We start from the raw sequence: 14,802 nt of genomic DNA, 5'->3' as shown, positions 1-14,802 counted from the left end.
TCCTCTTCCACAATGATCCCTGAGCCTTAGATTTGGGGATATAGATCCATTTTAGGCTAAGTGACTGCATTTTGATTGGTTGTGGTTGTTTGTACTGATGCATCTCTTACAAAGAGAAGCCTTCTTTTTTTTTTTCTTTTTTTTCCATTTTTTTATTTATTATTATTTTCTTTATTTACATTTCAAATGCTATCCCGAAAGTTCCCTATACCCCACCCCCGCCCCTGCTCCCCTACCCACCCACTCCCACTACTTGGCCCTGGCCTTCCCCTGTGCTGGGTCATATAAAGTTTACAAGACCAAGGGGCCAAGAGAAGCCTTCTTGATGAGGGGTGAGAACTATATTTACTTGTGGGCAAGAAGGACAAATATTTAGAATATTGTTAGTGATTGTGCTGGTTTAGTTAACTGGTGGCTGTAGGTTCTCTTCCAAGATCCATGAATTCACTAGTCCTGGGTAATTGGCTAGGCTTCCAGTAATAAACATGGTTTCTCTCTTGTTGAACAGACCTTAAGTCCACCAAAGTGTGACAATACTGTATCATGCCATGTTATTCATATTTGTGGTTGATAGACATTATAGATAAGTAGAACTGTTGGATGCATTCCTCCTTCAGAAGTTCAACTGGCTCCTTCTGCTCCCATGAAACCTTGTCGTCATGGAGGGGGCTTTCAGGCTAGTTCCAGCTCAGGAACTTCTGGGCCTTGCATCTGAAGTACACTGTGTCTTCAGCAGTGGGGACTTACTTTCCACCCCTGGCGGGTAACAAAATCCAATAGTTATAGGCTGGATATAGTTATAACCTTGGTCAAAAAATCAAAAGAAGGCTTCTCATGTCTGATATTAGGGGGCTAGTATATTTTTAATAAGAGCCTTTCTAAAATAAAAATGAAAGCCACTAAATTATATGAGACAGGTAAGTCTTTCCAATTGCCTCCCACTATGTAATCAGACTAAACAATGCCTCCCCCTAGTGGAACTCAGGGTAGAGTTGTGGGTATAGTTCTTGAGGTGTTGACAGTTGTCTAAAAACCTAAGATTTCCACTGGAAGCTTCTCAAGATGGATATTTCCTTCCAGTTCTGAAAAAAATTTAAAAATTTAAAAAATTTTAAAAAACCTTTAACTCTCCCTTCTTCTCCCACTCTGACCTTTCCAAGACAGGAGGAGAGCTTGGGAGTGGAGAGTATTCAAGCTACACATGTTCAAGCTTTCTTCCTGGATTTCTCTCCATTTCAGTACATAACACCTGCTACTGTTTGCTAGTCTGAATAGGTACACATTCATCTTCCCATGCTATAACATCCATGTGGTTCAACATTGAAGGAACAAATCTAAGATGTATAACTATTTGCTACCGGGTAACTGAATTACAACTTGAAATGGCTAATACATTTTGAAAATGTGTTTTCCTCCCTCCCCCAAAATCTGGGACAGGTTTTTAAACATCGACGTGTTTTTCCTTGTTCACTGAGCTGCAATGGTTCAATGAATAGGTTGTGTCCAGTAATGAGTAAGTGTGGGGTAGGCGTGGCCTGCGTCCATCTTGTCTAGTAGCAGACAGTAGTAGTAACTGTTGTTCAATGCAGTTCAGGCTGTTCTTACATGTATTTCATGATCGCTCTGCTATTCTTGTACCTGCAGAATTATTCTCTACTGGATATGAGGCCCCCACCACCTGTGATGATCACGTTAAACAATTCCATGTACTGGCAGGAATTTGAGGACACCTGTGTCTATGAGTGTCTGGATGGCAAAGACTGCCAGAGCTTCTTCTGCTGCTATGAGGAGTGCAAGTCTGGCTCCTGGAGGAGAGGCCGCATCCACATTGATGTCTCTGAGCTGGACTCCTACTCTCGGGTCTTCTTCCCGACATCCTTCCTGCTGTTCAACCTGGTCTATTGGGTTGGATACCTATATCTTTAAGTGCTGCGCTGAAGGATGACTGAAGAGTACTTGATTCATGTTTTTCTTTCCACTGTTCCCAGACAAGTAGTGACCAACCAAAAAAGTAGCAGGGAAGGACAATGACTCCAGTTTGCTGTGTTACCTTTCAGCAGCATGGGAAGTACTGGAAAGTATTCCTTATAAATATTTCACTCACACATACTCACTCATATGTACACACACACACACACACACACACACACACACACACACACACACAAAGAGGAACTGCATCTTCAAGTGATATTCTTGCTAATCCCTTCTTCAACCAGTAGTTTGATATTTCTGAATGGCCTTGGAAACAGAAGCTGCCAGTTATCATGCAACGACACCTGTGAAAGATGCAAACAAATATCTAGACGTTGTCTCAGATCCTCCCCATTATGTATCTTCCTTTTGCATCCCTTGGCACCAGTGCCCGTGCACACAGGCTCGACCTTAGTGGAGACCTCTCTGAGATCCAGCTTGAAGTGCAGTCAGCTTTGGTCCCTTCTGTGAGGCCTGTTTGCTCAGACACTGAGGTCCTAAGCTAGCCTCCTGCTAACTGGCACTCTTCCTTCCTGCCTGGGAGGTACATAAGCCACACGTTTCCATTAGTGGGGAAAATGTGATTTTTAAAATTTGTTCCTGAGACCAAGACTGCTCTTTGTTTCTAACTCTAACAAAGTAGTGACTTTATTACAGACTGCCAAGCGTCGGCCGTATTTGCATCCTGGGTTCCTGGACCAGTTGCATATGAATTCAGCATTTCTCAAAGAGCTGCAATTTATAAGACCAAGACTCAGTCTCAGACGATGAGGGTAGCTTATATTATTGTTAGGGACTTGGTAACTGTCTTCACCTTGCAAAAACATGTAATGTGGATAGGCCTTTGTTTGGAAACAGCGTTCTACAGTGTAAAATAACATAAACATCCATGTATTTAATCATGAGCATTAACTTTAAAGCCAAACCAACTTTAGATGCAAAAAATTGGTGATGGTTATTGTCAATTACACATTTTGATGAACAAAATTTGTTTTACACTTTGAAATATGAATGCATAGCAAAATCCCAAAGAAACCCCCCGAAATCAATTCTCTTTTGATATTTTTATAATGCAAAACAAATTTGCTTCTTCATATTAGTTATTTGCTATGACCAGATGCTCCTGTGCACTTCAGGTCCATGACTCTTGAAGCATCCTCTATTGGTGACACCCACACATTTCCACTCATCAGCAGGGTCTTGGCACTGTTACGGCATCCACAGTGAAATCCTTGTGTGCTTTTCTCCCACAAAGCTGAATTAATTTTATTGAAAGTCATTCATTTTTTCCATTTCTATTACACATACTATATGACTACTTAGAAAAAGCAAAACATCAGACAAGTAGAATATATCAAAGTGCTGACTTCACACAATTTATTAGATGTATTTCAGAAACAATGATGGTATTGAAGAGACCGGAAAAACTGAAAGTAGATGCTTTTGCTAATTCTTTCTAGTACTGTTACACATGAAGTAGATGTGAAAACGGACACACCTCTCAGTTGTAAGGGTAATAATGGCTGTCTCTGTGTGTGTGTGTGTGTGTGTGTGTGTGTGTGTGTGTGTGTGTGTGTGATATTCAGTCTTTTCTTTCTGAGTTTCAACTAACAAACTACTAGTTTGATAGTTTCTACATATGGCTCAAGCCAACTGGCTTCTAGTTAGAAAATTCAATTTAAAAGAATTAAAATAATAAATACCCGTAAAGAATAAGCTGAAAATAATGGCTTAAATGAAATGTCTCCTCTTTTGGGAGGTTTTGCATCTAGTACACTAGTGTCTCTGAAGCTCCCACCTTTGGCAAGCCCACTCTGGAGATGCCCACAGCACTAAGGACAAAGAGCAAGCCACACTTACAATTGCAGTCACTATCAGCTCAGAATTGCTAATCAGATGACGAGTTTTAACCTGTTACATTTTAAAAGTTCTGGGGAAAACTAAATTTTCTAATCATCTTTTTGTTTTCAAGGATTAAAACCTGTAAGCATTTGCTGTAGGGCCGGACTCCCTGCTACCTTAGACAAACCCCACAGTTGCCTCTTGTCTCAAAACGTGTCATTGTCATTGTCTCTTGCCCAGCCTCAGCCATGCTGATCAAAACATAGGAAGAGCCAACACGCATGTCACGAGTATGCCAATGCCCATTTCTCAGTAAAGTTCAATTGTCTATGCTAGTCTGAACTCCCAGGATAAACCATTCTGGTACATGAAACTGGAGAGATGCCTGCCCATTGCTCAGGGGCAAAACCAGGGACTTTACAAGGTGAACTCTGAGGAGAGTCTGGTACACTTGGAGGAGATAGAGACATGCACCCCTCCTTAGACACCAGCTCCCCTTACTTACTTAAGAGGGACATGGGTGGGGCACACAAACTCAAGCGTCCTCTAATCTGCCCCATTCTGCTTTGTTTCCTTTGCGTGCAGAGTTGGGGAATGCTTGAGTAGTGGTCTGAACAACCTGCATTTCAAAGGTGCTACTGTGTTCCTCACTCTTAGACGCACTCCAGACTGAGGAGACTGTTTGAACAGATTCCCAAACCACTGTGGATTATACGGAAAACTGTGACTGTCTCTCCCTTAAACTACATCCTGGTTGATGGAGAAAAACTAAAAAGATGTTTTACAAAGTAGTAAAATTCAAGCAAAAGGCCTCTTCAAAGCCTAGACAGATTCCCTAGGGTGTCCTAGATGCTAGGTGGAGGACAGTGTTAATAAATTAACTCTGAGTCCAGCCAACACTGCCTCCAATTTGCCCAAAATATGCCTTAAATAATAAAACATAAAGCCCCCAAATTTTACATTTCTGGAAATTTCAACTTCCTGTAGTCACCTATATTTCATACTAAAATTTTGCTGTTTTTTTTAAATATACATGGCTAAAAATAGGATTTCATTTCTTTCTATGACAACCAGGCATCTTGACGTTTGCATCACATGAGATAAAATTACAGATTTTCATGGACTCTTCAAACATGGAAATGCTTGTCCTTAATCACAAGCCATTCTCACGTGGGAACCTATGGGTTTATGTCCACAGATCAGCATCATTCCAGACTGCTTTACCTGGTAATATGTTGCTGCAGTTAAAGATGCGTGTTGTAGCCCTACACAATGCCACATCTGGAAACAGTGGAAGCAAGCCACCTGAATGGAATCCCATTTCACATCAATTGGTCTTGACACAGCTGGGAAGCAGAGGTCCACTCTATCCAAAGGGCTAGAAAATAAAACAGACACCACCTCTGCCTCCTTGGTCATTTTTATCTCACATGCCAAACTGAAATTTTTATTTGAAACTTGGAGAATTGTCACTGGTCCCCAGATGTTACACTCCCATCCTATCACTTCAGCGCCCTGGAGGAATCACAATTCTTGAACCTGGTTGTGGTTTGGCAACTATTTTTTTTTTCATGTTTTCCTTTTAGAGTTAAAAATCATGCAAGTTTTCATTTTGAAAATAGTAAAATGATGAGAGAGAAACATAGTATATAAATAAGTATACATTGAAATGTTGAATTCCATTTATACCAATAGATTATTAGTTTGGAACTTTAGAACACTATTATATGGAAAGGTCTTTGGAAATAGGAACGCAGGAAACAGAATACTAATTTACAGAAAGTGTCTTATTCACAGTTTTCCTTGAGCTCCCTTCAAATGGCTACTAGTGGCCTGTGATAACCATTAGGCTCTAAGACTATGCACAACTAGTATTCGATTCCAGTTCTCTAATCACAGCCCAAGAACTGAATGCTAATGAAGTGTTCAGGACAGACAGGCCCATCTCTGATCTCCCTCCTATTGTAAACATGGATCAAAACATAACAGGGAAAGAAAACAGCGTGTGTCTTGAGATGATAAGGTAACAGCTAACATAGACACCTTCCTAGAATAAGAAGTTGTTTTGTTTTTTAAATATATTATGGTTTTGGAGCCTTGAAGTTGAGATGTTTCAACTTCCCCCTTTTAAAATACCTTTAGCTTACAAGATACTAATCCCGTGATAAAAGCTTGATTTAATTCTGTTAAGGTCAAAAGAGAAGATGTTTCTATTCGTTTGCTTCCAAAATGTCTTTTAGTTGAGTGGTGCTTTTGTTCTAATATTCTCTGTAAGACTTCTAAACTTCTTTGTTACTTTTCCTAGAATAAAATCCCAGTCTTAAAAGCAACTTACATAAATCAGTACAAAACTCTGACTTGAACTCTCATTGGTCATTAAAAAGTTTCCTATGCTTTGAGTTAACCAGGTTAGGTTATGTGAACTAGTAAATACTTAAACACACACACACACACACACACACACACACACACACACACATACACACACACCACTTCCAAATTAAGGGAAGGCTGATTTTTTTTTTCATTTTAGTTGAGGCAAATGTAAACTGCTTTGCTTAACCTGTTCAGTTAAGCATCTGTTTTAATCACTTCATTTTTCACATCTGTAAGCATAGTACAAGGTTGTCCCAGCCCAGGGAACAGGTTGCACAGGGTGAGTCAATAGTAGTTACTGTGGGAAAGGAAGGCTTCTCTGTCTGCAAGGTAGTTTAAACTGAAAGGGTAGGGAGGAACAATGGACTTTCAACAACAAAACCTCCCAAACTGAGCTAGTTCCTGCTTTGTTTTGTTCTTTTCTAAATATTTAAAGATTCTTTGTATTTCTGTGAACAAGTACAGTCTGCTTCTGCATACATGTATTCTGAATCTGTGATTTCAACCACCATCAAGAATGTCAACCACCTTTGTCTCTGTACCTAGCACGGGCAGGCATTTCTCCTTGTAATTATTTCCCTAAATATAAGAGAGTAACAACAGAGGCTGACATAGAATGTACAATGCATTAAGCAGGGTAAGCTGTCCCGTGGTGGTGGAATGTATAGAGAAGAATGTGCATAATGCCCCTCTTTATTCAAAGGACCTGTACATCTGAGAGTTCTGTTTTCCTGAGGGATCCTGGAACCAGCCCCCCCGCCCCCCTGCAAATTTGGAGAAGTGACTGTAATGTTTACATTTCCTGTAACGGACTTAGATCCTGATGTCTTCTGGTTGCCCTGCCCACTGAAGTACCATGTCAGTACGTGTACATAACCAAGCCAATGTTCATTTCTTAAATATGCATTTCTTAGATCAGGTGCTCACAACATGGCTATTACTCTATACATCTTAAAATTATGACATTGTCCCTAGCTTCCATTCACAAAAGATAGTTCCCATTTACCATTGATCATTGATCATTTTTGAATACATAGGACTTTATATAAATAAAATCACACTAGGGAAAAAAAATGTTTGACCCTAAGCTGTAGCTTTATGAACATTGTGAGAATCAATGTGGACGCTTAAGAAGTCAGGCATGGACTGAAGTAAGGGTGATATGGGTCCACCTTCTGATTTTCTCCTCAAACAGGCTGAGTTCTTAATGTATGAGTCTGCTTCCTGGCACAGCCAGGCGAGTGTTTCTGATAGGGTTGTGCCTGCCCCTACTGAACAATCTCCCAGGACAGCTGACTGGATAGACAATCATAAATGTCCTTGTCAGTTGTCGTGGGAGTGCCCACAACTTGCCTACATCATTTTCTTAAACATCAAGTTATGCCCCGGTTCACAATCTTCTGGAAAGATTCTCAAGACATATTTTAGAAGTCTTCCCATTGTGGAATTGGTATTGTCAAGGACAAGTGATGACAGCTTTGAAATAATTATTATTTGCTGAAACATCTTTTTATCAATAATTGTCCAGGCTTTTAACAGGAACGGTTCTTATCAATTTTAAGTTTGTGTGAAGGCCCCCAACACACAGAACCCCACACTGAGAAGACCTAACTGCCCAACCCTCTGTCTAACCTTGGCAGTCACATCCATCAGTGAACTGGCCACATCATTGTGTCCTTGCCTTTTCAGGGTCATCTGGGAAAATAAAAATAAAGAACAAAAGAAAGCTAAGAAATAAATCATATCTTCATAAGTAACATTCTCTATAATTAAAAGAAAAAAATGTACATAGCCTTGATGACTGAACTTTCCAACGTATCCATCGGATATGAAGGAAGTGCATGGCAAGACCTCCGTCATGGTTTTTGTCCATGGTCTAGTTTGTAGCCACCAAGGCAGTGCAGAGGTTTTCTGTCTCTTAAAAGCTGTGACAAAACTAGGACGTGTATTTTTTTTAATGATGACACGCTCTTAAAAAGTTTAATTGTAATGTTAGAATAGAGTCCAAATTTTTGTTCATTCCTTGGAAGTCCATCTGCCCTGGTTCCAGAGTTTCCCAGCATTTGAGGAGTGCATGCCACCCAGTATTTATTTCCTGGTTACTTTTCTTCTTTTCATTTTTGCCTTATTGGACATTTTTAGTCATTTTCTTCTAGATACAATTTTGATTGGCTAGGCACTATTTTTTTTTTTCTAATGTGGCTGCATCTTCAGAAGTTGTAAGTTTTTGATGCCCAAAGAAACCATCACTCCTTTGCTCTCCACGTCTTTGGGTCTAGGAGTTACTGCAGATCTAGTTGACATCTTTTTTTTTTTTTTTACTATAGTCTCTCTAACTATATAGTAGTGAAGTGTTTGCTATTGTTTTCCTTTTTTCAGCTTAGAGTAATGATGGAAACACCCCCAGAGGCACAAAGGCCAATTGTGCTAGTGAGCCACGTTTACACACTGACATGTTTGTGTACATACAGATACATGTTTTCTTTTAAGCAGCTCCTGGACTCAGGAAAGCTTTGATTGTTTGTGTTTTCTATGAAAGGCTCTAGGAGAGTGACAATTTTCAGGGACTGACCTGTATCTCGTTTGAAGTGATGAGGTATCTTGTGTTTACATGCAGTGATCTGTGTTTTCGTGTTTGTATATACCACGGTAAAACTGAACAACCTATTAATGTGTGCGTTACTCTATCAACTGCCCCAAGTTTAGTTGAAACACTTAGGAGCACAGCTTCCTAGTGGTAGCATGTTAGCTTAGTAAGCCTCTGGTTCAGGCAAACAGGAAACAGGGGGAAGAAGGGAAAAGGAAGAGAAGGCCCCAGATAAAGTAAGAGACAATCATTGTATTTCCCCCAAATATGGGATCACATCCTTTAAAAAACAAATCAAGATGAGATGCCTGATCAGAAGTTGGCCTGGAGGACATGTAAGCACCACCACGTTTCTTGGGTGCCTTGATTTTATGTGTACTGTGACCAGGCTTATCTGCTATACTGATAGTACTTCTTGATAGTTATATGGTACACTGGCATTGCAGTGTTCATTTGGGAAGCCATGTAGTTGTTCACAGATAAACCTAGGTAGGGCCTGGCTTGAATTTTCAAAGCCTAGGAGTCAGCCACAGAGTATGCAGGTTCATTCTGCGAAGTAAAACTTTCATAGGCAGAAAAGTGTGGGGTTGATTTTCTATCTGCCTGGAGTCCTTCCCACCTATACAGCCTAAGGTAAGCTGATTCCAGAATCCCACAGCATTTTGACATCAGTTCTGAGCAAGTGAGGACTATAGAGGACATTGACTGGGAGGAGGGTGACCTGTTCTGTCCAAGTGCTGGCCCCTTAGAGAATTGGGAGCATGGTCAGAGGCTGGCCTCACAACAGTGACTTGCAAGAGCACTGGAGGTCCTGCTGTCCTCGAAGGCCCTCTTCCCCAGCATAAAAAAATGGTGACTCCCCTGTACCCTGCAGCTCGTGGTGTCCTAGTGAAGAGAGGGCGCCCTTGTGCCCAACGTGCCTTGGCGACCCCGGCGGCACCGCGCCCTGCCTTGCACGTCGCGACCCCGCCGAGCCCTCAGGGCCAAACCCAGCCAGAAGCCACCCGAGCCTTGTGGCTGGGCTGCCCTCTGTATTTGTATTTGGATTCCTATGTTTGTACTTCTGATACAAATAAATGCACATGTTGTCAGAAATATTGAAGTGTACCTCCTTCTAGTTTGAGCGGCAACTGGGAGGGCACTGCTGGTATTGAGGATGAGTGACATCAACTGTCCCTCTCAGACATGCATATCTTGGGAGCCAGATGCATTAGCAGATTCCACACCTGGCCAGGATAGTCATGACTTCAAAGTTAAAAGGGTTAGTTTTCTGAAAGCAGCTTCTCCCTCCACTCCTGCCAAAGCTATTGCACGAAGACCCTCAAGCCAACGATGACAAGCAGGAAACTTTAGTCCACTCACGACAAGGTAGCTGTGCCAGCCTCCGGGTCTCACCTGCCCCACAGGAGTGGACTCAACCACAAATGACGTGGCATACTAGGAGACACAGGCTCATCGCAAATTACCTGATCCTTCCTATGGCTCTTCTGCCCCTCTTCCACAATGTTCCCCGTGCCTTAGGTGGGGTATTTTGCAGTTATATCCATTGCAACTGGTCTCCACAATGCAACATTTTGATTGTGATTTTCTGTAGTCATCTCCCCCTGTGGCAAAGAGCTGTTTCCTTGATGAAGAGTAAAGACTATACTCATCTGTGGGTATAAGGACAAATGTTTACAGAATGTTGTTAGGTATTCTGCTGGCCTAGGAAAGTTGTAGGTTCTCCTTTCATATCCACAACTTCGATAGCACTGAGCAATTAGGTAGGTATGCAGTACCTGGCTACGCCCAGAAGTCTCACCAACTTAACTGAGCATGAGCTGAACAATAATATACATGCCAAAGTGGATGAGAGAAAGCCTCAACCCTACACAAAAAGCTACAGACAAAGTATGCTGAGCCTGGGCAAAATAGCCTTCACCGGGGAAGAACATACCAACTGGTATCAAAAATTAAATGGCTCAGCCCAAAAATGTACATACAAAAAACCTATCACTATGCATGCTGAGCAGGTTATATACACATATACATATATGTGCAATAACGATTAATGAAAAGAGACCATAAATTTGGAAGAGAACAAGGAAGAGTATAAAGGGAGGGTTTGAAGAGAGAAAAAGAAAGGGAGAGTGTTGTAATTATATTATAATCAAGAAAAACAAGGGTTTTTTGTTTGTTTGTTTTTTGTTTGGTTGGTTTTTTTTTGGGGGGGGTGTTTGGTTTTTTGAGACAGGGTTTCTCTGTATAGCCCTGGCTGTCCTGGAACTCACTCTGTAGACCAGACTAGCCTCGAACTCAGAAATCCACCTGCCTCTGCCTCCTGAGTGCTGGGATTAAAGGTGTGTGCCACCCCGCCCGGCGGAAAAAAAAGTTTTAAGGGAGCTAGGGACGGACTAAGGCCTATTCCAGGAAAATCAGTGGCTAGGCACTGAGATTGACTATGGGAATGTCAAACGTTGGTCCCCTTGACACAGACACTGCTGCCCAAATAGGACACAGATGGTTACAATAGGATACAATAGTTCTCTCAATCATTATTAATGGGACAATTTAGGACAACACCCTTTGAGGCTGGCCTAGGCTACATAGATAAATGTCTCCCAAAACAAAAACAGTAAAACAGAAAAAAGCAAAAGCAATGGATATATCATCATCAACAACCACCATGGGGCAATAGCTCAGACAATGTTAGAAGCTTCTACATCAAACTTTGGTTGGTTCACATGAATGAAATGTATTTTTCTAAGTAGAACAAATGCAGGCTGGGAATTGAGACTTCTTGTATTAATCTTGTTCCTCGTGGATGAGCATTGCATGGGAGGGGTGGATGGCAGTGGAGAGCATGAGACACTGTCAGCACAGTGCACACTTCCCATGGAACACAATCCCCTAGCATCTATGTCAGTGTTTCTTATGTTAACTCTGGGATTGATCTTGTGCTTGAGCAACAGAGGGCATGCTGTGCTCATTAACTCATTCTTCTTAGAGAGTTGTGGGCCTGCTGTTTGTGATCAAAGAAGGAACATCAGAAGAGCTGGCAATCCTTAAAGAAAGACTGCACACCCAGTCATTCACCCTAGTCATTCATTCCTCCTGGTCATGGAGACTCTGGCTCTGTCACCAGTTTGTCCAGGAAAATTTGGGACTTGACCATACTTAGAAAATGAGAGAGAGAGAGAGAGAGAGAGAGAGAAAGAGAGAGAGACAGAGACAGAGACAGAGAGACAGAGACAGAGACACAGAGAGAGAAAGAGACAGAGAGAGACAGAGAAGAAAAGGAAGGAAGAAAGAAAAGAAAGAAAGAGAAAAAAAGAAAAGAAAAGGCAGTCAAAAGCTTCAAGTGTGACTTCATACCTCCAGTCAGCCTCTCCATCTCTCTCTCCATAGCCTTTGTAGTGTGGCATCAATGATGGAGACAATTCTTTGGATATTATAGACATTTATTTAAAATTAATTTTTTGAGAGGGCTCACTTTCCAGAAAGTATCTTTAGAATATGTCAAACTATCAGACTTAGGTCACCAGTACATGCTAGAAATCCACATAAATCAAGAACATCTACTCCAAGCAAAATAACTAAAACAAACCCACAAACAAAAACATTAGGGCATTTGGGCTGTTCTCTTGCTCTGTGGCTTGAAAATTAGGGGCAGCACTTTCTCTTGCTCAGAAGCAGAATTGTAGTGACTCTGGGTCATATCCCCAGCCCGACAGTGCTGCTTAAGAGGAGAAACTTCCCAAAGAATCAAGGAGAAGTGGGACTCTGCCCCAACCCTATTCTCTTATGTTTTCTCAAAAATTCTCAGTAAATTTCTCTGAAGCCATTTCTCTTGTGAGGATAGTCTTCTCAGAATGGCATCACCCCCACCTCTTCTCATGCCTGAAACAAATTACATACATACCCTGTTCAGAAAGATATGCTCAAGACCTGTATAAGCAGCAGGCACCCTAAAGGGAATATGTCTAGGAACATCTATATTAAGGACGCTGGAATGAGACAGGATGAGCCCTAGAGCTGCTATGTCTGGGTATATAGAGAATGTTAAGGGAAATGAATAGTTCCATGGTACATTTAAAAACGGAATTACAGCACCTGCAGCCAATGAAATCAAGATCCAGTACCTTCCGAATGCAGTGGAAAAGAAGAATCCAAGTCTTTTGATAGTAAGATTGTCAAAATGGGTAAATTAGTATTATGAGTATGTGTGTCATCTGAGTACATTCAAGACTCAAGGGAGTCACCTGGAGAGTAACAACAACATTTGGTGAGAGAAACCCAGGCAGCTACCGAAGCACAGATGCCAGCAGGAATGACATTTAGAATCTCTGGTTTTGGTAGGACACATAATATCCAAAAGGAGCAAAGTTAGGCGGCATAGCACAGCCTCCAAACATAGTAGAATCAGTTCACAGGACCATTCCCAGGGACCAAGAATTCATGGTGTTTTGATCTGTGTATTTTCCTGGGCTCACTAGCCATCTGCCTGGTATCAGGTTCATTACACTGAACCCTCTACATCCTTGAATTGACACTGATTGTTTTTTCCTTTACAACAAGTAAAGATTTAAAGTCTTCCAGGTAAGACTTAACCTATCCTCCCTCACAGCCTTATCCTCTCTCACAGCCATGAACATGCCTGCAGAGTCCCTCTATATGGCCATGAGAGACAGCACACCATGTGGCTCTTCTGGCAGTGACACCAGCTTTTCAGATGTTCTCAGGGATCTTTTTAACCACATAAAAATGAATGTTTTCATTGGTGACAGAGGTTTAAATATGAATGGGTGATTCAATAAATGGTGTATAAATATACCCAGACTCTCCAATCAGGTAAGTCATATTTTCTTATAATAATCGCAACCCAGTAGAATAGAAATAAACATAAAGAGAAATAAACTCAGAGGAAATCAAGTGTTAACCAAGAATGACTAAGCGAAAGAAGGCCACCAGATTCCCAGGCACTTACCTTATTCATTTTTATTTCTTCTCTCTTAAGGTTTTTATTAGTGTGTAGTCACTGGAAATAAGTTATGGCCTTCATAACGGTATTTTTGTTTGAGTGGATTATGTTCTATATGCTCTGACAAATTTATTTACCATCAACCTCCATTCTCTCTCCCTTTCAATTAGTGTTCCTCCCCTTCCCCAGTAGTTCCAAATCTTTTTCATATTTTCAGGGTGTGTGTGTGTGTGTGTGTGTGTGTGTGTGTGTGTGTGTGTGTGTAAATTCTAACTTGCACATATGAGAGAAAATACAGTTTTCTAATTTTGCATCTGACTCATTTCACTCAATATGATTTTCAAGTCTATCCATTTTCCTGCAAGTGACTATTTCTGACTGTTTCCTTCTTACTATTAGATAAAAGTCTATTGTAGATAGATACCAATTGTCTTGATTCATTCATCTCTTCATGGATACCTATGCTGATTCCATAACTTGAGCATATGCCTCTGCAGGGTGCTATATTTGATGCCTTGGGGGTCTACTCTAAGGAGATGTGTAGCTTGGTCATACAGTAGTTTTATTTTTACTTTGTTGAGGAACCTGCATAAAGATTTCCATCATGGCTTTCCTAGCTCACATTCCTACAAGCTGTAGGTTCATTCCCAGTACCCTTTTTAAAGATAGATATAAAGATGGCTGTAAAGGGCACAACAGAACCTTAGTGTAAATCTGTTGTGCATTTTCCTAAAGGTAAGAATGTCCAGCAGTTCTCGTGTATCTGTTGGCCACGTGCATTTCCCCTTTTGAGAAGTATCTGTTCATTTTATTTGCCCAATTGTTCGTTGGCTTATTTGGCTTCTGTGTTTAACTTTTGAGATTTTAAGAAAATACATTCTAGATATTAATTCCCTGTCAGACATATAGGGACAAATATTTTCTCCCATCATTGTTGTCTGCATGTAGATTTTTCATTTGATGGCATCTCATTTGTCAATTCTTGGATTATTGGAGTCCTTTAAAGAAAACTGGGCATCCACATTTAAAGTGACCTTCCCCACCCACCTTCCTCTGAGTTACT

The 14,802-nt window shown here is 41.0% G+C and overlaps 1 protein-coding gene across 2 annotated transcripts in view; it reads left to right on the top strand.

Annotated features, from left to right (window-relative positions):
- Positions 1–9,874, top strand: part of Gabrg3 (gamma-aminobutyric acid type A receptor gamma3 subunit) — a 610,116-nt gene extending 600,242 nt beyond the window's left edge. For both annotated transcript variants that reach the window (XM_021201648.2, XM_029543594.1), the window contains exon 10: positions 1,645–9,874. In XM_021201648.2, coding sequence (XP_021057307.1) covers positions 1,645–1,926 — 282 coding nt within the window. In that variant the 3' untranslated portion in view covers positions 1,927–9,874. The remainder of the gene's footprint in view (positions 1–1,644) is intronic.
- The last annotated feature ends 4,928 nt before the right edge of the window (positions 9,875–14,802 follow it).

Source organism: Mus pahari, chromosome 1 (assembly GCF_900095145.1).
Source record: "Mus pahari chromosome 1, PAHARI_EIJ_v1.1, whole genome shotgun sequence".
Lineage (NCBI taxonomy): Eukaryota > Metazoa > Chordata > Mammalia > Rodentia > Muridae > Mus > Mus pahari.
This window is presented reverse-complemented; position numbering and strand designations above follow the sequence as displayed.